The sequence below is a fragment of the Stylophora pistillata genome, chromosome 12, assembly GCF_964205215.1.
Source record: "Stylophora pistillata chromosome 12, jaStyPist1.2, whole genome shotgun sequence".
Lineage (NCBI taxonomy): Eukaryota > Metazoa > Cnidaria > Anthozoa > Scleractinia > Pocilloporidae > Stylophora > Stylophora pistillata.
In genome coordinates, this window is record NC_142530.1 from 22145992 (window position 1) to 22173963 (window position 27972).

Here is a 27972-nt window from a genome sequence, read left to right on the forward strand (position 1 = left end):
CTTGCCATGACATGACCATAGTGGATTGAATCTGAACATGTTCTGCGCATATGGTGTTGTTTGGAAAGAACGTTCAAGAAAGTGGGATTTTGAAGGACGGAACCTTCTTGAATTTTGAACTACGACGATGAAATGAGGACTATCCAGGGAGAGGGGAATGGAGAAAAGCTTAGTGCAATCGGCTTCCCCGAAGAGAGGACCGAGCTCTGCCGATGCGAATCTAAGTATTGTGTTGAATTTAATGTGCCATACAACTTGCCATCGTCAAGGAGGCGAAACTGAGAAATTCGCAAAGAGAGCCATCGAATCTCTGGTCAAAAAGCTTAGAAAGAAATCTGAAGAGCTTGACTCCCTAATCACTGCTATCACGACTAAAGGATCCAAGTCGTCAAAATGCGTCACGATCCAGAGAACTTTAGATGGCAGACTTCAAGTTTGTGAGCGCAAAGGCTTTCCGCATGTGATCTACGCTCGACTATGGCGATGGCCCGACATTCAAAAAATGGAGATGAAACATTTAGAATTCTGTCGATACGGCTATGATCTCAAGTACGAGAGTGTCTGCGTCAATCCGTACCATTATGAGCGGATACGTAGTCCGGCCGGTAAGAGTCATGTGTTTATGTCTTTTTTATTTTTTCTGTGGATACAGTAATGTATGTTGGGTCAATCGATCGTGTGGTGTCATGTCAAAGAGACCAAAATCTTAAACGCACGCATCGCGTACGTGCTGATAAAATTTACACCGGCGCCTTATTATGTGAGAATGGCTCAAAACATAGAATATTTTATTCTCATCAATTTTGATTATCAGCTAACCCAAGGGGATTTTTTTATTTTCGTGCCGCGTTTGAAACTAAAACAGATCTTTTACTGTTGCACTCGATCGGGGGTAATATTTTTGTAATTCACTCATGGTCATTGTCCCTTCCGACATATGATCGAATCGTCGGAGTGTTTAGTCGTAACATTATCTTTCTGCTTATGAAAATGCTTACGGTGATCGCGCTTCCCGTTCAACAAATCCGGAGCTCACTCGCTCTTTCACGCTATATTCGTCGTACAAAATGCTAATTTTCAAAGGAGTAGGCACGCCAATGTTTTCCTCCAAGCTTGGTCATTGTTTGGAAAACGAGCCAGCGGCTATTTTGCATTTTTAATTTCCAGTCGTTGATCGCTTAGAATTTTGCCGGATTTTTTCGCGCGATTTTGCTAGGACGGCTTGCCAGACTCTATGCTAGACGGCTTGAACCCTGAATCACGCCAAATGAGTCGCGATCGTTTCGTGTGGGGCAGCAGAATTATTTTGTCTGGGTTTTGTTTAAGTATTATTGTTGGTTAGTGGTCATTGTCTGGCTGGAACGTTTCTTGTCTGAAAACGTCTGAAATGTCGTCTGCATCGCCTCTAATTTATTTTGGGAAGTGAATTTATTTTCGTCTAGACTTGGAGCACGCGCGCGCGCTATTTAGAACCATTTTTCTGGGCAAAAAGCGCTCTTAAACCCCTGAATATGCTTCAGTCAAGAAGTAAACAGAATACCTAATTAGTATTCAAGAATGCCTCATCTGAATAAATTTTCATTTTAGTCTGCTTCTCTGTCTAGACGGTAGCGTGAACGCGTATAGTCATTTTGCGATCACTTTTGTGAAAGATTACATAGTCGCCATGTTTTTGAGCGAAAAACACGAAATGCGTGTTGTTCGCCGAACAGATTTTAGTGCGCGGAATGCCTTTTGAAATTTAGAATGGCGTTTCTGACAACGCTTATTGTTTGTTATTATAAATTTGACAATTTGAGTGCGCTATATTTTACCGTGAAAATACTGATTTTTGATTGGGGAAAATTCTCTGTTTTCAAAATTTCCTCAAGGGTCTTCCAGTCGATTCTCTGAAACTTTTAACTTGTTGGATTTCATCCATAAACCTTTTTCCCATTAATAGTTCCATCTCTCGACAAACAAAACCACAATGGCCACGTAGATGTATTCAAATTCCATGTCGTGGGATTTTGTCACGTAATTAAAATTTCGCTTTTGTGCGCACGGCACGAAATTTTTTTTCGTATGCAATGTGTTTTTTATCCATTTTGTTCGATGAAAAAATAGTTTCTTCGTATTTATGTTCATTACAAACTTGCGTTTGCTTCAAAAAAGTGATCTGTCGGCTTCTTTTGTTCACATCATTTCTCGCTTAAACCTTGGGGGATCGACCCGTGGTACAAGCATTCAAATTTTTTGTTTGACATTTTCTTGGTAATTTTTCATACATTGTTATAACTTACAATAGTACCACAATTGTCACTGGTCTTTCAGAACACAGTGGACAATCACTTTCCATATGTTTTAGCATTGGAAAGGAAGGAATTTTTCGCAAAATATTAGTTCCTCTATGAGTGGTTTTGTGGCTGAATCAATTAGTTTTATTCTTAACCAAATGTAACTTATTTTATCCAATTATTTTAAAATTGTGTATTGTAAAAGTTGGTCAGCGTATATGAAAATATATGTGTGACCCATTTTACAAATGAGTAATGTAACATGTGAACATCTTAAGAAATGCAAATATAAGAAGTTTGAGTGATGTCCTCAAACACCTTTTCTTTAAATTGTCCCTGCAGACCAAGTACATTTTATATTTCCTACAACATGCACCCCACAAAACTTGCACACCCTGATTCAGAGTACACCAGACAGTGTTCACAACTAAGGGAGTTAATTACAAAGATTAATCTCTTCTTTATGTCAGCATCTAGGTGTCTTAATTGTCCTTTTTTAAGTCCTCAACTGCATTTCCAGTGACCCTGGTTTTTGACAACAAGTGAAATGTCTTTGTTTTAGCTGGTAAAACATTACTTGTATCGTGTATGCATGAACGATCTTGTTTGTATTTGAATTTTTTGTTGCATGTGTAAGTGATTTTCAACATTATCAAATTAGGACATCCGTGACAATTAGTATTTCATGAAGATCTTTGAGCCTTTATGTTGAAGCATTAAAAGTAAGATTGTATGTTTTTTTTCTTTTGACTTGCAATAAATGTTTGTGGTTGTTATTGGCATTTATTCATGATGAGTTAAAACATAAGCGGATGTTTGATTCCTTTGTAACTATTTTGGACTCATGAACATCCCTGAAATGAATTTTTCATAATTTCCATTTTTGTTTACCTTCAAAGAGACCAGGAAACTCCAGCAACCAGTAACTAGTCCAAAACATGGGTTTATTTTTTATATTTTTTGGCTAAAAAAGAAAAAGAAAAGCACAAGCAACAACACAGTCACAAATCAGTGGTTCGTTTTTCATTATCTTCTACAGGTGCCTAAATTGTTTCACCATTTAGGGCTCTTTGAACAAAATATTGTCATACCAAACAATTTACATTGATCAGCTTTCAAGTAAAACCTTGTATCAACAATGTTTGATGAATTATTGTGTGGAGCTTTCTAAAAATGGGAATTAATTGTGGATCTTTTCTGTAACACAGAGGAACTTTTGAATCCTAAGTTCTTGAATGAAGGCCTTGTTTTTCTCTGTATCTTACATGGTATTCTTTTTATGTGGTGTAATGGAATTGGCTGTGATGTCCTTTCAGAAATTATCCATAGTCCATCCATTGAGGGTATATTTGTTCCCTCTTTTTAAGACCCATCTCAGTTGGGAATTCTCAGGATTATTCTCTTCGTTTATTCTTATCACTCACGTAACATTTCTTCATACCACTGTAAAAGTAAGGTTAGCTATGGGAATAGAAAAAACTTAAGTTAGAGAGACCACTTCTCCTTCCCCTTTATTTCTCTCGATCAATTTTAGACAACCAATTCTATGGCTGGTAATACTCGAGTGTAATTTCACAGATATCCATCGAGAGTGAAAGGCACGGTCTTGTCTAGATCATGGCTGGAGGGAAAGAAGTGTGCTTGCATTTCTCATCCAGCTAAGTCATACATGTACTGCTCCTTGTGTACCAGTTAAAGGACAGGAAAAGATAAACTTAAAGGTCCAACACAGTGTAACCGATGAAAAGAAACTTAAAATTGTTTTGGTAGAGTTGTTTAACAGAACAGAGAGAGTGTATTACGTGCACAACACAACTCATTGAAATAGATATCTGTCGGGAGATCATTCATCTGATGCTCTTGGAAAAAAGCGCTCACTAGGTGGCTGGTAAGTTAACGCAAGCCACTAAAATGGTGCTGAATATTTGCAATTATTTTCAACAATCTTCCTCTTGACTTCTCTCTAATGCCGCTTGAATTTTTAATCCAATCAAATGCGTTTGATTGCTAAAGAAGGGTAGCAGCGAAATGATGTTTAATAAGTAAATTGACATTTCTGATCTCTCTGCGCATAAAGAAGCGTGTTAAGCATTTATTCAAGAGGAACAGCTGATGCAGTCTCATGAAGATGTATGTAATAATTTAAACTGTGACCTCATTGACACCAATTTTCATTGAAGCATATCGAGTATTACATACGGATCTTGAGTTCTCATTGTCATCCAGAGTGTGTGCTAAGTGTCACGTATTGCAATAAGCTAAGCGGAAAGCCAAGGGCACATTTGGCATTTTTTCATTGAAGCCAATCAAGGCGCACAAATTAATGCCATTCTACAGAGATGGCCGGATATCAGTGAGGCTGGAGAGCCAAATGGAAATTTCGTGCATTAATGCATTATGAATGCAGAATACAATGTTTATTTACATAGGAGCTTTAACAATTTGGTGAATATAAGGAACAAGTTAAATTTTTTTTAGAATGTGTTTGCTTCGAAATATACAATCTGAAAATTAGGCATCACAATTATGCACAAGAGAAATTTTTTATTAAACTATTGTAACTTTCACTAGAAATTCTTTTGTCTTTTGTTTGAAATTGAATTGAAATTGCAACCCCCCCTCTTTAATTCCTCTGTAATTTTCTATTTTGTGTTACTTACCGTAAATTTTGCATTCTTGAATAAGGATGCAATTTGTTTCTTACAGCAGTCTATTTTTAAACATACTTCAACCACATGAAGAAATGCTGTAAGAGTTACAACATCACCAATATTGTTGGAAACATAACAGCGGCAACTATTCGTGAGAAATGAAGCAGTTTCATATTGTTCCTGAGTGTGTATTTATGCCTGTACGTGAATTCTTGATCAGGAGTCAATTGACCACAAAATGCAGCCATAGTGAACACTCTTCTGAATGATTCCAGCAAAAATTGATGCCTTTCAGTAACATATAGTTAATAAGTTTCTTGAGCTTCTTCAATCTGTAATTGCTAAAATACTTTGTTCACTGCAATTTGAGTCATTTTATCTTGTGTAATGTTTTTTTGGCAACACTTATTGTTTGTTTGACCTCAGTTTTGCCAAAAATTTGCAAAATTTACCCGTGTCGGAAATTTCACATCACGTATAAGGTGATTTGATATTGACTTAGATTTTCAGGGAAGAATTATCATTCTCCTAGATTGGACAGAATCTTCTTGGAGTGTCAGGGTTTTTTTCAAGAAATGTAGTGACTGGAGAGTGATGTAAAGTAACAGAAGAGTCATAAGTCAGACTTCTTCATGGCTTCTTTAGTGAATTAGAGCAATCGAGATTGAAGCAGGGAATTTGCGATGTCTGATGCCAAATAAACATCCATTTTAAAAATTTACAGATTGCTCTGTAGTATGCCTTACTGGTTCCTTTGAGCTGCAGCTGTTTTTGAATGACGGCATGGATGTTTTATTTGCTGTATAGTTTCCCAAAATGGACATGTTTCATGTAAGACTTGGTGGTTCTAGAATCCTAGTAACAAGTAGGAAAAGTATGTCAAGTAATATTGGTTGCTTCCGAAAATTGGTTTTGCAAGCATTAAAAAAATTAAGTCTTGTGCGGAGTTAAATATCATGTCATTGCTGTTTCAAACCCAAACAGCTTGTTTTAAAGCTTCTTGTTAATAATATCACGTAAGGAGGGATTTTTTTAGGCCACAAGAGATTACACAAATCTTCAAGACTTTGGCTTAAAATAGACTCTCAAAATTGTCATGCTAAGAATGCAACAGTGTTTTTGCTATTTGGACAATATTTCAGACGTAATATTGGGTAATGTGTCTACTGTGTCATGATCAGATGCAGACATCTTTCATGTCGAGTACAGAAATTCATTTTTTTTTTCGACATATACATGGAGCTATGTGCAGTCAGGCATTTTTGGGCACACACTGTTTATTCAAGCATGTAACACTCAATGCTTGAATGGTAATTTTGTCAGCAACTTCTGTCTTGATGCTGAAATAAAGAGATCACTGCTTTCAGTTGTAGTTCATGTTCACCCAAACTCATCAGTTCTGTATTTGTGTGACACAAATCATTACCAAACATCAATACAGCTCATTCATATTCTAAAAATTAATTAATGTTCTGCTTTGATGAGAAATCATAAAAATATGGATCCAGACTTGTCATAAAATGTTTTGAAATTCCGGAGTGGCTTGTCTTGGCTCTCTAGAAGGGTAAAGAGGAGTTTTGTCAAGAGAAAAGGGAACAAAAGATTGGTTTAACACGATTTTATGCCATGTTATTGTTAGTACTGAACTGGTGATGGAACATGTGTGGCATCTTAAGCCATCTGAGGACAATATAGCCAACAACAAACTTTTCATATTCATATTTGCTATCTAACATAATAGGGCTGTACAAGTATTTTTGAGAGAGATTATAATTATGTAGAAAACTTGTTCATCGCAAGGCATTCTGGAATCACTGTGTATAGATGCATTGACAAGCGATTAACTGTCTGGTAGACAATGATATTATATTTCTAAGATTTTATCACTGATTGTCTGGTATGCAATTTAAAATGTTACCAGATCATGCTTACATTTCAATTCCTTTTCTGTATGAGTACAAGGAAATACAGAGTAAAAGTTAGTGGCATTAGAATTCATGTAAAACACAAGATGAAGACACAAGCCAACTGCTACAAGATGGGAAGAATCTCTGGATTGTTTTTCTGGTTGGGCTTTAGCCGTGTAATTATGACTAGTGCTCTTTGTCTGAAGATGATATCTTTGTCTGATCTGACTTGAGTAGAAATATTCAAATTGAGTGTGTGAGCAGACATGTCTGTGAAATTACAATTTTCTTAACTTAGAAATATGAATTGAAGCAAACCATTTCTCTTTCTTCTTAGCAGCAATCTTTTCTTTATAAGTGTGCTTTTATTTGAATGGGCTGTCTATAGTGCTAATTTTTAGCCTTACATGTGATCAGGGAGACGTTAATCATAAGTATACAAACTCAGTGATCTTGATGTTTCAAGCAATCTGATTGCTTCGCTATCTCGGGCTAATCAACAATGTAGACCTCCGAGCGAGTGGATAATGTGAAAAACAAAATAGCGGGTGTAAACTCGTGTTTCGCTAAAGTTTCGGAAGCAGAAATTGCCTTGAAATGGCTTCCTTTTATTTTTGTCGAGATCACTTCATGTGTAGACACTAAAACAATTATTCTTTTCAATCTTGGTGAATAGTGGCTTTCAGGAATATTTACCTCGCCGCTTTGCGGCTTCGTAAATACTTAGCCACTATTCACCTTGATTTCAAAGAACAATTGTTAAGTATAGTTTTAGTGATATTTTAGTTTTACTGCAATAGAGATTAACTGAATAAAGTGATAATATCACATGCTACATATCATTTAACAGCTTGTTTTTCTTCTTCATGCAGCGGCAGCTCTATCTGTTAAAACATCTTCACCAAATTGTGATAAATGTGCGCTATCTGTGTTGAAAGAAAGCCCGCCTCAACCAGCAACTACATATGATCAACCAAAATACCTTGAGGCTGGACCAAGCAACTCATTACCCAGACCAAGCAATATTCCATGTTCAGCAGATCCTTGCCCCATCATTGTGCGTAATTTACTTTGGCATGCTGTTTACCGACATCAGAGCACTGATGCTGAAAGCTTTAGTCGAAGAGCCATTGAATCCCTTGTGAAAAAACTGAAGAAGAAATTCTATGAGCTGGACTCACTTATTGTAGCAATTACTTCAAAGGGACGACAGCCATCAAAGTGCGTCACTGTTCAAAGGACCATGGATGGACGGCTGCAAGTTGGGGATAAGAAGGACTTTCCACATGTTATATATGCTCGACTCTGGCGATGGCCTGATGTACACAAGATGGAGATGAGACACAAAGAATTCTGTCAAAATGGTTATGATACAAAACATGAGAAAGTTTGTGTAAATCCTTACCATTATGAGAGAGTGCAGCCACCAGGTATTAGAGGATTTTCCAGTGTTTTTATTTTTTTGTTTGTTTGTTTGTTATGTGGTGTGGACTCTTCAAAAACAGGGTTTCATTTATACAAGATCTAGTTTATCAATCCATACATTAAAAACTCAGCATATTCAATAACAGGGACACATTCAGTGGACCAAATTCAATCAACAATTTCAGAAAATCCAAAGTTCGAAAAGAGGGTTTCAAGAAGTTATTGAGGTTAAAAGTTGAGGGCTTAATGTGAGGTAATTTTTGTATCTCTTTGTGCAGTTAGTGTAGTAAGGTGAGAGAACAAAATTTGAAAAGGTTTCTAGAAGTTATTTGTTTGAAAGCTTAGTGCTTTACCTAAATTTCATTTTTGTACCTGTTCTTGTGGTTAGGGCAGAAAGGCAAGACCACAATTTGAAAAGAGAGTTTCTAGAAATTATTGCTTGAAAGCTTAGAGCGTAAGGAGCTTGCGAATATGTCTGTTATAGATGTTGCAAGGTGATATATGTAAATGTAAATGAAAATTAACATAAATTTCATTTGTTTTTATTCGTTCATGTGGTTATAGGCCTGTAAGATGAGAGACCAAAATTTGAAAAGAAGTTGCTAGAAGTTTTTGTTTCAAAACATAGCACTTACTGTAAATTAATTTTTTTGTGCGGTTGGTCCGGTAATGAACATTACCTGGGAACATCTTTATTTGCTCAGTATGCTGCTCAGTGAGATGGAGTTATAGCAGTCCTTCAAAAAAATTACTAAAAAGTTCCTAAGATGAAATAAGTTAGTAAATAAGCATCCTATTCTTCTTCTTCAAAGCATTGTGGAAAACTATGTGTTTTAAAGCAAGCGTGTGTTCAAAAGGCATCATAGGTAGTGATGCTCAGCTTGTGGTTAAACGAGACTCGTTTTTGTTCCATTGTCTTTTGGCTTTGTTTGTGTTTGAATGGTTGATTTTAGTATCCCAGCACGTGCTAACATAAACCAACTGTTACATGCAGGGATGTCATTAATTCCGGAAGTAGGCGTATATCAAGACATAAGTAGGCGGAACACAGTTCAGTGTTAATTAGGCAGATTTGTCACCAGCCTTTCTCTTCTGTCCATTCAACATGGCGCACAGCAATCGTGGCACACAGCAATCGTGGTACACACCGATTGTGTTATTGATTGAATTGTAAGAACTTGTTACAAAAATCACCCAACAACTAAAAAGGAGACAAAAAAAATCAACAAAAAACACCTTTGCTGATGACTGCCTTTAGAATATATTGCATGTTTTCCAAAAAAAAAAAAAAAAAAAGCAGAGAGGTGGAATGGCCTTAATAGCCTGCTCCATTGTAGAGAGTAGCCGCCAGAATTTGCTGGTTGCTGGCTTCTAATCAAATCCCTGTACATGTAGCTGATAACTTAGAGCAAGTTGCATGGTCCACCTGCTTTACAAAGCTCTGAAAGCTTTCTGTGTAATGGATGCTGAAGACTGGTTCTGAATGAATTTTTCTTGTCCAATGAAGATTTTACTCCAAATTGTATTCTAAATGATCTTGCTATGAAACATCTCTGCAAATGTGTCTTTGTTGAGTTGAGTTTCACTTCATGTGGCATTCTAGAAATTTTCAGACACTGCCAGGGCTTAACATAACGGCCACTCAACAGGCAATGTCCAGTCAAATATAGTTTTCGTGCAGTCAACTCCTCTTATGGCTGGAGATTTTGTCCGGTTTGTTTAGGCATAAAAAGAAGAATTTTATTCTGAGTGAATTCCAAGTTTGAGGCAGCACATACAATAAAATCATGGTAAATGTACACATGCAATTGTTTAATAAAGGAGGGGGGGTTATTAAGGTATGACATGTGGATTGTGTGTGGGCAAAAATAGCTTTGAATGGACAACTTGCCTAAAGCCAGCTGAGAAATTGTTTCAGGCCTTGCATTTATGTCCTTACCTAACAAACCTATCAGCTGGAAAGAGTAATCTTGATAGGACATTAGACTCTAACAACTTATGTACAAAAAAAATGACCGTCAGTTGGAAAAGAGAATGACTTTTCAGATCTTGTTTCTTTGTTACTAGACTGGTTCAGAGCATCCTTATATGGAAATGTACACAAGGCGCATAGCTCAGCAGGTTTGTAATTCAAGTAATGTACATTGTTTATCAGTGGGGCTGATATGGGTAATTATAAGATCATATATCACACTTTTTAAGTGACACATTGTGTATATAGTGTCATCATTCAGACACAAAGAGACTATTTCTCCTTCATTGCTAAATTGCTAACTGAACTTTATTAACAAACACGTTACACATAGAGAAGTAGAAGAGTTTACTGACTTATAGTAATTTTACAGCAGGCAAGTATTTCCAGTACAGTATGATTACTGCTAGTTGTACATTTACTGAATTATAAGCACAAAGTGCTCATCCCAGAACCCATACTAAGCTTGTTGTCAATAATTAAGATAGGTACATGTATGAGCAATACACTACACATTGCACACATGCATGCACACACACACGCACACAAAATGTGCCCAGGAGTCTGATCACTATAGCCTGACCTTAAAGTGCCTGTAACCCCAAAAATGTTTTTGGCCATATTAAATCTCTCTATTGCACTGAGCAAAATGCCGTAAAAATTTTTGTTTTAGGTTAAAACCGTGATTTTTTATGAATTTTCAAAGTCAGGTTTATTTTTGGAACGACCGAGTGAACCAGAGACTGGGGCTAGTGACGTCATTCCAGGCCATCGGCAGTGGCGTTTCGATCCAATATCAGTCAATATTATACATTCCCAATGAGATGAAACCTTCGTTAAAGCCTGATCTGGTCAATTTTTCTCGCCTTTCTCTTACTTCGCTCGCTTTCAGCTGATTTCGTTTCCTCAACATTCCACACGTGAACAGTCGAAAAGACGAAAATTCCTACTCCACCTTTTCGCAACCTTCGTTGCATAGTCTCACTAGTCAGAGCAGAAAACATGACTGAATGGTCTTTTTCTCGGAAGTGGCCGTAACATGTGGCCGAGTATTTTGTGGGCTTCCAATGTGCATGCTTCAATTGCACAAAGTCAACCCACTTCTTTCTTCTCTTTTTTTTTCTCCGGGTCATCTGCACCATAAATGCTATTCTTTTTTCTTTGTTGGGAGTGTTGCTACACCCGAAAACAATACACTTATCAGGCATATCTGTCAAGATACTTCATCCAGTCCTTGAAGCAAACTCATTGGAAAGCCTGGAATGACGTCACAAACTGTGCTCGACCCAGACCCATCTTGATAATTCTGTGCCTCAGTCGTGTTTGAAAAAATGTGATTTTCCACGACTTTGAAAATTCATAGAAAAGGGCAGTTTTAACCAAACTCAAAAATTTTTGCGGCATTTTGCTCAGTACAATAGAGAGATTTAATATGGCTAAAAAACATTTTTGGGGTTATAGGCACTTTAATTATAAACTCAACAAAACTGTACACTAGATGCTTGTCATTATTTTATCCCCTAAACTCTCAGGATCTGATGACTAATTCTCCCGTCTAGTTGCTACATCTTTCCTTGTATTTAGTTATGAGGATTTGGGGTTAGATCAAGATAACAATCTCTCCCTGATAAGTTTAAGTATTCTCATTGCCTGGATAATGTATGGATATTACATGGAGAAGTTATGTGTTACCGTAATCAATTCGCTGGACTTCACAGTTGAATTTGAAATCTATCATGTCTAGGGAAAGGGTCTGCAATATGACAAAAAACAAAGTATAATTTCTTGCCAAAAGTCACATGATCCATATCCAGGCCAAGGTGGTGTGTGGTAAAATATCTTCCTCCCATGTACTTTCACTCAGCCAGTGGAACATAACAGTTTTGACAACATTTGTGTTTTCTTCAAAGTGTCTTCTTCTCATTACATTCTCTGAGTCTTTGAAAGATTTATGTTGATTGAGATTCTAGAGCAAAACTCTCATTCTGTTGTAAGAAACTTCACTGACCAGGGTTTGTCAATTCTTTCTTACAGAAGTTGGTAACAGTCATAAAACTGATGAGGTAATTAATGCTTACATTTTAAAATGGTGATTATGACTGGGAACCAAAATCAATATCCTAATAATAACAAAAGTCTTTATTAAGAATTATTGTGCAAACAGACGTGCAACAATAATGAATAGAATGAATAAGGAAAAGGAAAAGGTATTAACTACTATTGAAAAGACATCTATTAATAAAAACTGATTTAAAACGGTTTGTCTGAACCTTAGGTAAAATATAATTATGCGACTTAGTTCTCAACTGCCGCGTTTTCTGGGGAGGTAAGAGATCGCTCAACGCTGTGTTGGTGGAAGAGATCCTTTGCCATAATTTCTTATCTCTATTATGATGGATATCCAAGATACTGTGCTGCTTTAAGCAGTAACCCAGCTTATAACACCTGGCAAAGAGCTTATCAATTCTACTTAAATATTTACTATAAAAAGTGCACCCCCAGACCTCAACGGCATAATTATGTTAAAACTGAAAGAATCAAACTTTGAAAAAGTAAGTCGGAATTCTCAATAGAGTAGCCGTAATATTTACATATTCTTAAAATATACAACCTACTGCTAGCCTTACTAAGTAGATAATCAATATGATTGTCCCAATTAACTGGCACTTGCTCAAGGTAACACCCAATAGTTTCAGTTTTCTTCCCCCCCTATGATCTCGAGTGGTTCAGGAGGCGTCTTGGAAGTCTTCGTAAAAGAAGTTCCCATGTTTTTGTCAAGTTGACTTTCATGCAGTTCTTCTCAGACCATTCAATAAAGGATAGGATATTCTGACTTGTATTTAGTGGATTTCAATGATACACTAATTGCATGAGTTATGATTTCAAAGTTTTTAGGCATAAAATTATGGGCTGATTCACAAAATTTTAAGTACTGGTGGATGGCAGTAGATTTTTTAATTGTTGAAGATGAAGAGATGAATTTTTCTAGTTCTCAGAAAACTGTTCAGGAAAGAAATATAAATTGATCAAAAGTCCATGTGTGAGTTTATACAGCAAACCTAAAGAAGGCCAAAAGGATAATTCAACATCTGATTTCCAGTATGACAAATAATGAGCTATTTATCTGATTATTCATTACACTGTTTTTCTTTTCTGAATTGTTTCACAGACATGGTAGTAAAGCAGGTTAAGTAGGAATTATCACAAAATGCATGCAGACGTATAAGCTCATGTATGGTGTACCATCTTTCTGCAGGTTCCAAATGGAGTAGTGTTATCAAATGAGCACAATCTTGGGGAGAAAAATAATTGCTTCTGTTCACACAGCAGTTCTCCACAAGCACGAAAGAGACCTAATATTCAAGAAACAAGTTTTTCCAACTCAAGAATAAAGAGAAAACCTGATTATGAAGGAGACAGGTACAAGAATTGTTTTTTAATTCTCACTTTCAAGATTGCAGGTGCAGTTGTTGTTAGTGAACGTTGGACATACTCTTTTTTTTAATTGTTGTTATTGTTTAGAATTTTCAGGCAGGTTAACCCATTTACCCCAAAGAGTAACTGCTATCAATTTCTCCTTACCACATAACCTCTAAATCAAACATTACCATCATGAGAATAAAGGAAATGATCACCACTCAAAGAAGCTCTTGATTGTTAAACAAATTCTCCTTGTCAGCACCTGAGGAAATGTTTGGAAAACAGTATGGAGAATATGCATACTCATGTTAGAGTGTAAAGGGTTAAGAGAAGTCTTTTAATCAAAACTCCTTGTTATTTCCAGCTATTTAGGGTAATGATATCAAAAGATAGCTTGAGTTATGTTTTCTTCCAGAAATCAAAGGTTTTATTCATGTGATGTGATTTCCCAGTCATTCAATTCTTTTGTATGAGTTAAAGCCAATAGACATTTGAAAGGCAGAAGGCACTAATTAATTTTTGAGAGTTCAAGAGTTCAAATTTTCAAAGAAATTTGATTCATACATCTCCATGCTTTCTTCTAATTTTAATCATAATGTGAACCAAAGGAAGGTTAATTATCTGTGACATCAGCTCCTTTTTAATGAGAATTAGCAATGTACCCCAGCTGTGATGAATTGTCAAAGGCACTTCAATAGTGCCAATCATCATTAGTTTCCACTGCTGAAACATTTCTCTTCCCTTTCAGGACGACATCAACTTGTTCATCTGTAAGCTGTTCCAGTGACAGCGATCAAGACATTGACATTGAGGCAGATTCGCCAAAAAGAATTAAGGTGATGAAATAGTTTTCAGTAGCATATGACTGCAACTCTGCTAGGATAAAAAAAGGTTTTGATTTCCAAGTTGCTTCAATATGAAAATTTACATTATACTTCCTGTGGAAGGGATATGGTAGTTTAGATGACAGGTGAAGGCCCATTGTGTTGTCACTGTGTGGGGTTTTGTGGGTTGTCAGTTTGTTAAGCAAAGAATTTATTGACTTATTTTTTGGCTTTCCTTTGGGTTTCAGCTTTCTCCTAGGGAGACATTTGAGAAGAGAAGTCCAATTAAGGTCGAGGAAGGGTTGAACAATTCTCACAGCAAAATGAATTATCTTCCTAGGAGGTATGGTGTTCAAGAGATATAATTTGATATTTTTTTTTTATATTTTTTTGGGTGTTAAATTTGGAAAATTAATGGGAAAAAGCTCTGCTTGGGCAGGGGACCTATTGGATTATGGTTAGTGAGATGGATAGACAGGATTTCCAATGCTGGGACCCATTTCTCGAAAGTTTAGGTAACTTAACAGGCGTGTAAAGATGTTCTCTTTTTGTTCAAGATGGGGATTTCAGAAGTTTTAAAAGTGATACAATAAAACTATTAGCTAAAGAAACAAAAAGGACTAGTTTAGGTGCCAGAACCTGCTTTCCTATCCTTTAAATTTTGATTTTAAAAACATGGCTTCAGACCTGTTAAGTGACCAGGACTCTCAAGAAATGGGCCCTTGGTCAGCCATGGTAAAAAGGTTAGTGTTTTCAGAAGCTAAATGGATGTTAAATGGAGTGCTCATCAATGCTTGAAGTCCTGATGCATCAAACTTTTGTTTTCTGTTTTCATTGTAGAGTTTGCTGTGCGTTGTGTAATTGTGTGAGCAATAGTGTCCTGGGACAGGGTGAGCTGATATGTTTTGGAAGAATACCCAGCTTTCCAAGGAACCCATCAAGTCCTATGCAACACAAAAATTTACGAGTAGATTATCCAAATCCTCACCATGCAATGGCTGGTGGTGCACTTCCTCTTCATGGTAGGAGAAGTCCTTATGATGGAGAGTATCAAGATGTTAGACAACATCCACAGCCATTTAGAGCAGAAGATGGCAACACAATCCTGCACCATGGAGAAGTGCCTGTCAGGTAGTGACACTAATTAATATGCGTTTAGTATAATTTCAGAACTAAGCAAAGAGTTTCCAGCAATCTGATTGGTCGAGCGGTTCCTTATATGACGCTATATAAACCGCTCCACACGGTTTATATAAAATGTTAAAATAAAATGTTAATAATTGTTACCAAAATGTTATGATTTTAGAAATTTCTCTGTTGTTCAGCTCTGAAATTATACTAAAACAATTATTTGCCTCAGGTTTGGTGAATATTGTCTAATAATACCCTTGCCTTTGTCTCGGGGATTATTTGACGGTAATCACCTCGCCTTTAATTTGGCGAATAATTGTTAATTACACCCTAAGATGCATATTCTCCATTCTGTTCTCTATGCATTTCTTAAGCTACCCACAAGGAGAATTTGTTTAATGATCAAGAGCTTCTGGAGTTTGTGGTAATTTCCTTTATTCTCATGACCTAAATGTTTACTCCAGGGATGATACTGTTGGAAGATTTTACTAGACACTTGCCACTCTTAGAAGTTAACGGGTTAACTTGGTGGTTGTGGGTGGTAATGTCAAGAATTAATTACTAACAAGAACTCAAAGTCAAAACAAGGAAATCATCCAATTTTAGTGAGAGGAAAAGTAAAACTAGACACAGTGCAATTTGGTATACTTGTCACATCCATTCAAAGTTTCTCTGTGCAGTTGTACAAAGTATGTGAACTAACATTGTTTTTCAACTGCTGTTGCACAAAAACAACACAGACCAAAAAGCCCAAAGGGAAACTCATTCAGCAACAGACAAACAGTGCCTCCCCAAGAAGATCTTTCCTGTGTGGGGTTTGAGGAAGAACCAGATTTGGTTGACCTTTGCGACAAGTCTGGACAGATCTGGGTACATGAAAAGTGTGCAGCATGGACGCTGGCTTCAATAGCAGCAAAGTCCTCAGTGGAATTTACAGTAGACTTGACCAATCAGATTTTATCAAAGGTGTGTTACTTGTATTAATGTTTTGAATTGATTGCAGGAAACTCAAAATCAGCTTTTCCATACAGCTTCATAGATGGCAGAGTAGGGAGGGCTAGGGAAGCTATAGCCCCTCAAACAAGACTCAGGAGGGAGGGTAGAGGGCTATGACTCCCATGTTTTGGTGAAGGAAATATGGCTTGTAGGGGTTAAAAACTTGTTTGGCAAAATAATCATTCTCATGATTTTAGTAAAGATGGTACTGTCAGGGTCACACTAGGCAAAAATAATATTTTCAGTGGCTTTTCCTCTGCTGAGTTGCCCTGTTGTGCATTGTGACAAATCAGTCACAACCTCTGCAGATTGCAAAGAATGCAGAAGTTTGCACATGCCAGTAAACCATTCACAGGACATTGAAGGAAATTTAAGTACAGTAATTGCTTACTTGTGAAGTTATATACTGAGGACTGGGTATTGCTAGTATAAAAAAATATATTAACTTTTCTCTCATTTATATGACATTTGACAATCTCTAACTCATGTTTGGTGGACTTTAAAAATATGCAACTGTATTTAAATACTTGAATTTCATAATCAATTTCAAGACTTCTAAAATTCAAAGTTGATATTCCTGTGGTCATTTAATTTTAAGGTTTTTTTTTTCTCTGCAGAAATGTAGTTATTGTGGCCGATTTGGTGCAAGTGTTATATGCGAAATGTCTGACTGTGGAAGAATATACCATTACCCCTGTGCAATGGCTGCAAGAGCTTTTCAGGTTAGTACTGTGAATGGGCTGTATAGATGGCTAGAGCTTTTACATTGAATATAGATATATATATATAATTTATAGATAAACAATTGTATATATAAACAATTTTTATTTATATATAAACGATTTTATATATAAACAATTGTATATCCAATTTGTTTACAAAGCTCCATGATTGTAGAGCACTCTCCGATTCGACGATAAGGTTTTTTATGTTTCCATAATTTATATATATATATATTTAACAATTATTCCACGAGCGCGCGTTGGATATGAGATGATAGATAGCAAACGAAGCGCGTAGCGCTGAGTTGGCTATAATCATTTCATATCCAACAAGAGCGAGTGGAATAATTGTTTTATTAAAAACGTTAAATTAAGTATAAAATTTTATTAAATTTTTAGCTCCCTTTTATTATTAAGCTGACACTTACGATGGCCATATTTGTAGATCATGGTATATTGGCTGATATACCTTAATGGCTAAGCCAATAAAAAGTCTTGAATTGCATTATCCAATGATCTAGTTTTTAATAAATATATATATATATATATATATAACTGCAGAAAGTACTGTTTTGGCCTTCTGAGCCTCGTCAGTGCAGTGCTGATTCTAGGATGGGGATGAAGCTATAAAGCCACCCCAAATGATTCCACATTTGTGGTACCATTTAAACCATGCCAGAGTGCTCAAACTGGAAACTAGTGACTTAACTGTACTTTGTTGTTTTTTAATTGCAGGACATGAAGATGATGAAGCTGTACTGTTTAAATCATGAGGATGTAATTAGAAGAATAGGTTAGTTCATCAATTGTTGTGTGAGGGAATAAGGTTTATTGAAACCTGTAAGGGTAACAAATTCAATGTTCTGAATGCTGACTCTAAGGACTGATGTCTATGCATGCATGCAGTTACAACCATAATGGCAATCTTCTTTTTGTATTTGATACTGTAATGGTATTGCAGTGATTGCTAGTCTCTTTAATTTAGAAAGTTGATTAAAAAAAAATGAATCTGTTTGTGATTCCTTAGTTTGTGTTAAATAGTTGCAACATTCTGTTATTTTCCAGCTTTCTGCAACAGATGCCAACAAGTTGGTGAGTTCTCTCAGCTGTTACTCTGCACAAGATGTAGCAGTTACTATCACAGCTACTGCTGCTCGCCTCCTGTCCGTGTTACAGAGTCTGTCAGTGCTGGGTGGGAATGTTCTCAGTGCAAGACATGTCAGTCTTGTAGGTAAGTTTCTTCATGTGTCTGTGCAGTGGAGCTGCCTCTTTTTGGGTCACCTTTTTTGAAGGGACACCAAACATTGTTCTTGACCAAGGATAGTCTATAACTTTTGTCTCTTACTCTGATTAAAGGTAAATCCCTTTTCAGAGGCTTTCTTTTTCTAGTTACAAGGTTTTCAGCTCCCAGAGAAAGAGCCCATAGTACAGTGCTAGTTTATCTTTGCTTTAGAGAAGGAACTTAGTTGGCTGTGTCTAGAGTAGGAATTGGTTTTTATTTATTGGATTAACAATTAGTGACTTAAGCATCCAATTTATTCAATATCATCCCTGAATTACATATTAAAGTTGCAAGAAAAAAGGAAATGATCATCAACTCACAATGCTGTTGTTTGTTAAACACATTCTCTTTGTCAACACCTTAGGAAATGTATAGAGATCAGTATGGAGAATATACATACTGATCTTAATGTGTAGAGAGTTAGGAGTTTTGCATCTCAGGAAATGAATAGAGAACAGTGTAGAGAATAATAATTATTATGCATACTGATGTAAGGGTATAAAGGGTTATTAAGTTCCATTGAGAAGTTAGTGTGAATTCCTTTGTAACCTTTGTTCCTTTGGAACAAGGAAAATAGTGAACCATGCAATTTGTATTTCACAGGACCACTTCAAGTAAAGACAAACTATTGATTTGCGGTAGTTGTGACAAAGGATACCATCCTCTCTGCACAGTGCCTGTTGCAAACTTTGCAGAGAAACTAGGCTGGAAGTGTGAGGTATGTGGGTACATGTCTGTTTAGGGTACTCAAGATGATACCCCTACAAAGAGCTTGGTTAGTTTTTCGTACATGTTTTCAGAATTAAGTTAATTATAAAATGTAATTTAGAATGTTTTGGTCATGTAATATGTGGCCCAACATTTCTTTCATTAACTGATCATTTTTGCAATATGTGGTGCAACATTTCTTTTGTTGACTGATCATTTTTAATTATTAACTAGTCATTAATTTCCAATGATGAATTCCATTCTCGGAAACATCTCAGAAACATTTCCACAACCTGCATGATCTGATTTCATTATATTTTTTTTCTCTCCAAATAGAAATGTAGGCAGTGTCGACAGTGTAAAACAAAGCAAACATCGCAGTGGCACATAGATTACTCATTATGTGACAAGTGTTACCAATACAAACACAAAACAAATCAATGTCCTCTCTGCAATGAAGATCCAGGAAATCAGAAAGTTATCCAGTGTAATTCATGCAGTAGGTGGGTCCCAGCTGTGATCAGAACTTAAATTTTTGTTTCAATTTTAGTACATTGCTAAGCACTTAGGCAATGAGAATTAAAAACATATAAATTGGAGATGTTCCTTGTATTAAAACCAAACTTTTAGAAATAGCCAAGGAGAAATGAGTGTAAGGGTGGAGTTAATTCGTCAATTTTACGATCATAGTAGAATTTGTTAATTCTTTAAAAGGATCAATAAACAAGCAAAAAAGCAAATGCAATACTTAGTCTTTCAATTTGATCTCAGTTCTATAATCTAATTTTCTTTTTTTAGCTAGGCATTTTGTCATTGTGAAATATTATTTGTACATTTGGTAAATGCTTTGAACCAAGGAGTAATACATGATTATGTAGCACTATTGTCTATTGTTGACCTCTAATTAGGCTATTGGAACTTAATATACAGTTATGGGCAACTGGTCATATCAAATGAAGTTTTTAGTACAAACTAAACAAGGAAAACGTTTTAAGGGGTAAATACTAATGAAAAACATAGGTTCAAAGTAATAATATTCCACTTTTGATGTGGTCTGCTGTCAGGTGGATTCATACAGTTTGTGACAATATCACTGATGACATCTACAGGAAAGTTGAAAGTGACACTAGTATCATTTACATCTGCAAAATTTGTAGAGATGAAATTGAGTGTATAAAGAATGAGTGTAGACAAGAGGTAAGAAGCTTTCCTCTTTGTTAAATATAAATTGAAGTGGGCTTTTCTGGAAGTGTTTCATATTATTCTGAGATACATTTTTGATGTATTTGTGAAATGAAAAAAGAAAAAACAGAATTAAACTTCATACTTCTCCATTCATTATTTGGTAAATGTTAGTCATGATCACACTTCACAAATTAGCTATTTTTTCACCTCAAATCTTGAAAAACATCACCAAAACTTTCTGCTAGTAGTAATGTAAACATGAAATTCTCTACAGGAATATAAGATGGTACAGTATGTTGTTTAGAGAAATGAATGTTGAATCTTAGCGACTCGTTCTCTTTTTTCAGATAAAGATGGATCCTGTTGAAGTAGAGGAAGTTTCTCCTGTCACATCTATGGTTTTATCACAAGAAATATACAGAGGACAGAGCACACAACCCAGCTCTGTTGTCACAACAAGTGTGGCTTCCACGCCATTGGCCATGTCATGGATGACGTCGGAGCCTGTCCAGTGGTCAAGATTGAGGATGACATATTCTTTTGAGTATTTTATTATGAAGCAGTATGGTAAAGTGTTACTTTAGAAAAAGTATTTTGAAAGTGTTCTTGACAGACAGTTGTTAAAGGTTTCTTTACTGGTAGTTTGCCATTCGTGACATGGAAAAATGTCATAATTTCCAAGACTATTATTCCACTTTTGATTAAGTGGTTCATTTCATGACTAGATTTATTCAACCCTTAAACTGCCAGAGATGATTAACATGTAACTTCTCCCTATGATGACCACACATTACCCAGCAAACTGGTTATAAGAATACTCAAACTTATCAGGAATAAGTTGTTATATTGATCTAAAACCAAATTCTCATAACTTATTTTCATGGAAATTTTTTAGCAGTAAGAGGTGAGAATTAACAATCACATCTTGGGAGTTAAAGGGTGAAGTTGATAGCCATGCAGAATTCTCTATTTGAAGTTTCATGAATGACTGGCTTCATGTTTTGTTCTAATGTGAAGAAAAGTATACCTTGACTTTATTCTATTCTGCTGCTACCAAGTCTCTTAATTTAATGTGTGTATTGCAAAGGGTTTATACTTCAAAACCTTGCTAGACACTGTGTTGAATACTTTCACAATATTGATTTAATCGAAACACATACATTTGGTATCATACTGAAAATTTTGGTTATTGGTAGAATGTTTGGTGCTTTAGAGTAATTTAAAATGGTGATAAAGTTGGTGGTTGTGTAGAAGTCTTATAATATTTGCTGTCATTTTGAAACTCGTAGTAATCATCCAGACAATTCAAACTCGTAAATTATTAAATTATCCACAGGTATAAATATTTATAATTGTCACAAACATGCATTCACTGAATTGACTCAGATTATTAAATTTACTAATGCAATATAATGAATGTTGCATATAGTGGGGGAAAAAACTTTTTCCCTGCTGAAAACTCAAAAGAAATCTATAATTTATATGTCCAGATATTTTCCGGTCTCAGAATGAATTCTTTTAAACAATTACCACTGAAAAACACTATTTATTTCCAATAATAGATGAATGATCATAAGCAGCCCACCAAATTCACTTTTTAAAGTAGGAATTTTAAGTTTTTGATGTTTGCAAGTTTTTTTTTGTCATTGAAAATATATAATGAAATGATCTTGGTGATTTTCATATTTGGTAAGTAATAGTATGTCACTTATGAGGCTAATGACATGATTGTGTGTCCTTATTACAATTATCATAAGGTGGTTCTCACATTTTCTCAGGGAGGCTTAGTTGTTGTAACTGTGGTGTAATTTGGGTGCACCAATAATAATTATTTTTGATCATGACAGATTCACCATTGAGTGGCAACCAGTATACGTCTAAGGTTGCAAAATTTAAAATTTGATGTACATACTTATATATGCAGGTACATATATTTTGTCAAGTTTTTGTAGCTTTGCAACATTGTAATTATTGGAGATGATAAAGTTGACTTTGCAAAGTTATTAATGCCTTGGAACGGAAGTGAAATTGTTAAACAAATTAATCAAACACATTCTTTTAGACTGATCACAATTGAAAAAGTATGGATGATATGGCTTAAGATGTTCCTGGATTGCAAATAATTGTATGTTTCATAGATTGAATGTTGATCATTGTTTGACACTCCCCTAATCTGATTGGAGGGCTAGTGATTTTGATATAAACTGCCAATTTTTTGGCTACAACTGCTTAATATCTCAATTATTTTATGCTTGCGGAGAACAAAATCACTAACAATAACGACGCTTGTTCCCTTAGAGTAAGAGATTTTCTTTTGACCCTTTAATCAACCCCCTGGGGTGATTGACATGTAACTTCTCCTTATAATATTGATAGATTACCCAGCAAACAGGTAATGAGAATACTTAAACTTACTAGGTAGAACTAACACCAAATTCACATTGCTAATTTACAAACAAACGTGTGGCAGCCAGGGGGGAGGGGGGGGGGGAATTCACGATATGATCTCAGAAGGTTAAGGGTTAAGTAGACTGACCTTGACCTGGGCTAGAACCCAACTATAATGTAGAGGCACTTAATTTGCCCTTTTCATTTGTATGTTACTGCAATTTGAACTGTTTTGATAGTTATAATTAAGTATTTTAATTGTTTTTAAGGTAAGAGTGGAATCTGGACATCATTTAACAAAATAATATGTTCTTTTAAAATTTAATCGTGAATAAGTGAACTCTCTCTAAGTCTAAAGAGGATGACTAAAATTTTAATTTTGCTACTGAAATTCAAACATTTACTTTAGAAAGAGAATTCTATTTTGAATCTGGGCTATTTAATATATTGATCTCCTAGACTTATTTTACACTGAAAACAATTGCAAGGCTCAACACTAACTTTTCAACTTACTAGCCCAGTCGTTGGTGACATCTTAGATACTGCGACAATGTCAGTTCATTTACAAGCCAAACTGGTGAGTGGAAACCAAAAACCACTTGCCAAAACCGAATTTCTACTAGTCTGTGGCTAGTGGGCTACCGTTAGTGTCGAGTCCTGAATTGGGGCATTTTTTTCGGTGCCTGTCAAATCCAGAGTTGATCTGTTGAGTCAGATCCTCCCTTGACACACAATAAAGGGATGAACAACAGATGTTTGGAATTTTCTCACAGGAACTGGAAGACTACTAAAACAACTTTTTTCTATTCTACAAATTAGTTTTTAAACACATCAAACTTGATATTAAAGACAAAGACTAAACACTGGAAAATAAAATGAAACTGATGCCAACATATGTTCGGGGACAAGTTACAGCAATGGGTCTCTTTGAAGACTGATTGGTGTTTGCTACAACTCAAAATGTTGATCATCCCACATGTTCAAACTGAATTTATTTTTTGTTACTGATGCATCAAAGTTGGGTAAAGATTGACTTGTTTTTTTCACAAGTTGTACTTGTGGTGGCTTGTCATAAGGTGTGTCCTGGCTATTAAGGTGCTATCCTTGAATTAATACAACTTGGTTAACCTCCTCTTCAAGCACAAACAATGTTCTTTTTAGTTTTGTTTGGTAAACATAAAGGAAATGATTTCTCAACATTCCCTATTGGATTATATTTTATAAAGATAATTTGCTGCTGATTTAAACTTGAAATTAGAAGGATGAAAATGTTTCAAACGCAAGCATTTGATTGGTTAAGTTCACAATAGAGGTGCCAGGTGCATGCTTACTTCGTACTTTCTACTTAATTTACAAACAAGCCAGTTTTCATTGGTCAGTGGAAGACCAAAAGTGAGAACAGGTTCTTTAAAATCCTCCATGACATGTAATAATATAAGCTTGATATTGAATAGTTTGTATATAATTGTGTTCAATATTACACACAACAAAACTCATCCACTTGTGGTGAGACTTTGAAAACAAAGCATAACCCTCTCATTCTTGTGGTCACAAAAAAGAACATTTTGTCACTACTGTACAGGAATCCATTTCAAGTAGTTATACAGTTATGAGAAAAAGGAAGGATATCAACTGTAGGGCATCAGTTGATTTGGTGTGAAATTCTCTAAGCTAAATTAATAAAAGGAAATGCAAGATAGAAAGAGCAGAGAACTTATTTTTTAGATCTGGAGGGTGAAAAGGTTGACTTGTTTAGTAGGGAATGGTTACTCTTAATGATTACAGAGATAACTTTTTGACCCCCAGTATCTAAAATGATATCAACTCTCTATGCTGTGAGGAGTTGCATGTTTATCACCTTCGAGAATTGAGTCTCTTTTGCTCCCAAAAGTGATCTGTGGGGAATTTCTCCCTATGATATCTATACATTTTCAAGCTCAAGGTTGATGAGGACTATAATTATCAACAATGGGACACTGGTTGATTTATCACCAAATTCTCTGAGCTAATACAACAATTCTTTTGGAGTCCTTATATTTGCTAGTTGCGTAGGTAGTAGTTCAGTTGAAGAATTTTGTGACAAACTTGTGAATTTCTCTCTGTGGAGTTAAGAGATTCAGATTTTGGTTGTTATTAAAAGGGCCGGAGGAGAAAACAAACAAAACAGCAAAATAGGGACTGGAAAGGAGATTAAGTGCATCTGTTGTGATATCCTTTAGTGAATCACAAATCATATCTTTACATAAATCTATCTGGACATGTATAATAGAGAATTTACCCTGGTGTATTTATATCTGAAATGAGCAAACTTACTGTATAACAAAGCTTATTGACTTAACAGAAGATAATTATTTTTATGAAAATTATTGCACGATCTTTATACTTATATTACATTTGCTGAAACAACTTCTACATTAAATATTTAATAATCAAAAGTATGTACTGACTCCAAAGTTATATATTATAGAAAAGTAATAGCTACCATCAAGCTATGACAAACTGCACCCCTTTCATATGAATAAAGGCTGATAGTTTCTAAAGAAACTGTTTGGTGCTGTGTTGGTGGGGGTAGCGAAATAATTTGAATATATCAGCAAAGTTGAAAGTGTAAATTGACCACTGTTACGGTTATAAAAGCTGACGTTTCAAGCATTATACCTTCGTTGGAGCTCAGAGGAAGGGCTAACGCTCGAAATGTCAGTTTTTATAACCATAACAGTGGCCAATTTACCATTTCAACTTTGTTGATATATTCAAATTATTTTGCTCCCCTTTCAGACAGTAGTTTGTGGACTTTCCATTAGACTTTGGCTCTCCTGATCAACAAGACAAATGCCCTCTCCTCTCGGGAACATGGGAAATGATTGTATGTAATTACCTACAAGTTCGTATCTACTTGGCAAGGGAGGCATCCTGCTATACAAGGAGCCTTACCTTTGTGTTTCTTTGTTGAGATTTTATGTTTCACAGGTCATGATGCTAGTGAAATAAAAACACCTGTGACCTTGACTTACATTGATCTTATTGTAACAGTTTCCACACCACATCTAGAGACCATTTTCCACTCGTGGTACTGGTTTATCTCTTAGAAAAATAAACTGTTCACTGGTGAATCACCTCAATGGTTTTTCTTCTCAGATTACTTCAGTTAAAATGCATTATTCTAATGGTAGCTGAAGGTAACTTTGTAATTTTTAAAATGATTTGATAAATTATCTTGATTAGCCAGATAAACAGCATTTTATTCATTTTGTGGACACATTGTTTTTATTAAAGTTTAAAAATATTTATAAATACTTTGCTAACAAACAATTGACAGTTTGCATAATTTCAATTTTGGTATTTTTTCATGCCACTACATCAGTCCAATTACAAAACACTGAGTAAACAAAGTAATTTCACGTACCTCAGGAAGTCCTTGTTAACCTATAAATCCAAGAAGTGGTTAACATGTAACATATCCCTATTATATTGACTTCTGTCGTGTAGCTTTAATAGATCCTTAGTTGGGTTTCATATGGGATTATAGGCTTCCCCTACCCTGTCACCTTGAAAATTAAGTTTCCCGGGAGACCACGTCTCCAATCACATAAACCACAACTTCAGTTGCCGTGTTGCCAGCATGGTTGTCCTGATAGTGTAGTGGTCATCACATCTGACTAGTAACAGGGGGACGTGGGTTCAAATCCTGCTCAGGGCAAATTTTCTTTTCAAACATTTATTCTATTTATATATGATAGGGATAAGTTACATGTTGATATCACCCGGCAAACAAGCCATGAGAATTATCAGACTTAGAAGTTATCTTGATCTAGTATCAAATTCTTCTAACTGATTTACAAGGAAATGAGTAGCAGCTGGAAGGGAGAATTAACAATCTGATCTTTTGAGTCCAAAGGTTTGGTTTGATCTATAACTGACAGGCACATAACTGAACATGCCATACACATTACTGGAACAATTTCTTTTTTAGAATGTTATACAATTAAATCTCATCTATACTCTTCATTAGTGTGAAGCATTTCTGAACAATAACAGTTTTTTAATCATGGGTTATTTTATTTGGAATTAAATACAATAAATCAGGCATATTTAGGAAAGTGAAGCAGTATGGCCTGTTCAGGTGGTAGATAATGAGTAGAACAGACTTTTTTAAAGTCAGTTTGATGTTTTGACTTCAAACCTTAATTCTCAAAAGTTCAAATATGTAGAGTTCAGAAAAAACAGAGTGTTTTAAGTCTCGAGTTGGAGGTTCAGTATTTAGCCAGTATATTTATGCTTCATTGAAAATTTTATTATAAAGGAATATATCACACTTAATTGACTAAGGTCTTTATATAATTATATATAGGTCACATGATTATTTCCAATCTTGTTATGTAAGCATTGAATATAAGATGATGATTAATAATTTGCTTTACACTGTAAAAAAAAATCATTTGATATGATACATAGGCTAAAAACAATACACAGTAATTGTATTAAGCTATTAATGATTCGAAATTTTGTAAAATGACAAATTAAAGAGCTGTGCTTTAATTTCTTGCATCTTCATATTATCTTTCTACTGTAATAAAACAAAATAACTGCTAACTTCAATGATATCCCTGATATAAAGACCATGTTGCACATTGTAGGAAATAATTCCCAGAGTGTTTTCCAAAATCTGCCATCTGAATTGTCCCTAAAATATGATTGTCTGATGTGGTATACTGTTACAAAATTAATGTTTTTCACACTTCTGCAAAATTTTTCTTAGGCATGTTGTGAAAGAAATATTTCAAAGCACACCCAGAACAAACTTCTCCTGTGAGTTTCAATTTTGAGATGTAGTGTACTTCAGACATGGATGTATAAACAAAATAAAAACAAAAGAGCCTAACAAATAGTAACATGAAAACAAAAGAATTGTTAAACTGAGCCTAAAGTTCAAGTATGATAGGATTCATGTATGAGTGGAGGATTGAATCAGCTTGACTCTTCTGGTCCTAAATGTTCATTGTCACCATCTACCCAGTGTAAAGAGGAGGAAATGGTAACTTTGGTGAGGGTTGCAACCTAAAGACAGGAAAATAAGGTTTTTTC

The 27972-nt window shown here is 35.4% G+C and overlaps 2 protein-coding genes and 1 long non-coding RNA gene across 3 annotated transcripts in view; 1 reads left to right on the forward strand and 2 right to left on the reverse strand.

Moving 5' to 3' along the window:
* Positions 1 to 27426, forward strand: LOC111337077 (uncharacterized). Its single transcript, XM_022943306.2, has 16 exons — positions 1 to 605; positions 7707 to 8264; positions 10327 to 10380; positions 12266 to 12294; positions 13488 to 13651; positions 14400 to 14487; positions 14724 to 14818; positions 15316 to 15606; positions 16347 to 16572; positions 17220 to 17324; positions 18060 to 18117; positions 18390 to 18555; positions 19210 to 19324; positions 19651 to 19817; positions 20379 to 20511; positions 20847 to 27426. The coding sequence occupies exons 1-16, from the start codon at positions 158 to 160 to the stop codon at positions 21081 to 21083; spliced, it is 2934 nt and encodes a 977-aa protein (XP_022799041.2). The 5' UTR covers positions 1 to 157; the 3' UTR covers positions 21084 to 27426.
* Positions 5986 to 8397, reverse strand: LOC148719280 (uncharacterized). Its single transcript, XR_015994259.1, has 3 exons — positions 8240 to 8397; positions 7817 to 8150; positions 5986 to 6267 (listed from the first exon to the last, which is right to left on the reverse strand). It is a non-coding gene; the product is annotated as an uncharacterized LOC148719280 (long non-coding RNA).
* LOC111337078 (phytanoyl-CoA dioxygenase domain-containing protein 1) overlaps positions 27345 to 27972 on the reverse strand; it is an 8869-nt gene continuing 8241 nt past the window's right edge. Inside the window, exon 11 of the mRNA XM_022943307.2 lies at positions 27345 to 27945. Coding sequence (XP_022799042.1) covers positions 27897 to 27945 — 49 coding nt within the window. The 3' untranslated portion in view covers positions 27345 to 27896. The remainder of the gene's footprint in view (positions 27946 to 27972) is intronic.

Bases quoted from the DNA above. Each gene is read 5' to 3' on its own strand.
- LOC111337077 (XM_022943306.2), top strand. From the start codon at position 158: ATGGAGAAAAGCTTAGTGCAATCGGCTTCCCCGAAGAGAGGACCGAGC. The intron at 606-7,706 runs GTAAGAGTCATG...TTCTTCATGCAG, and splicing joins GCGGATACGTAGTCCGGCCG to CGGCAGCTCTATCTGTTAAA. The intron at 16,573-17,219 runs GTGTGTTACTTG...TTTTCTCTGCAG, and splicing joins CCAATCAGATTTTATCAAAG to AAATGTAGTTATTGTGGCCG.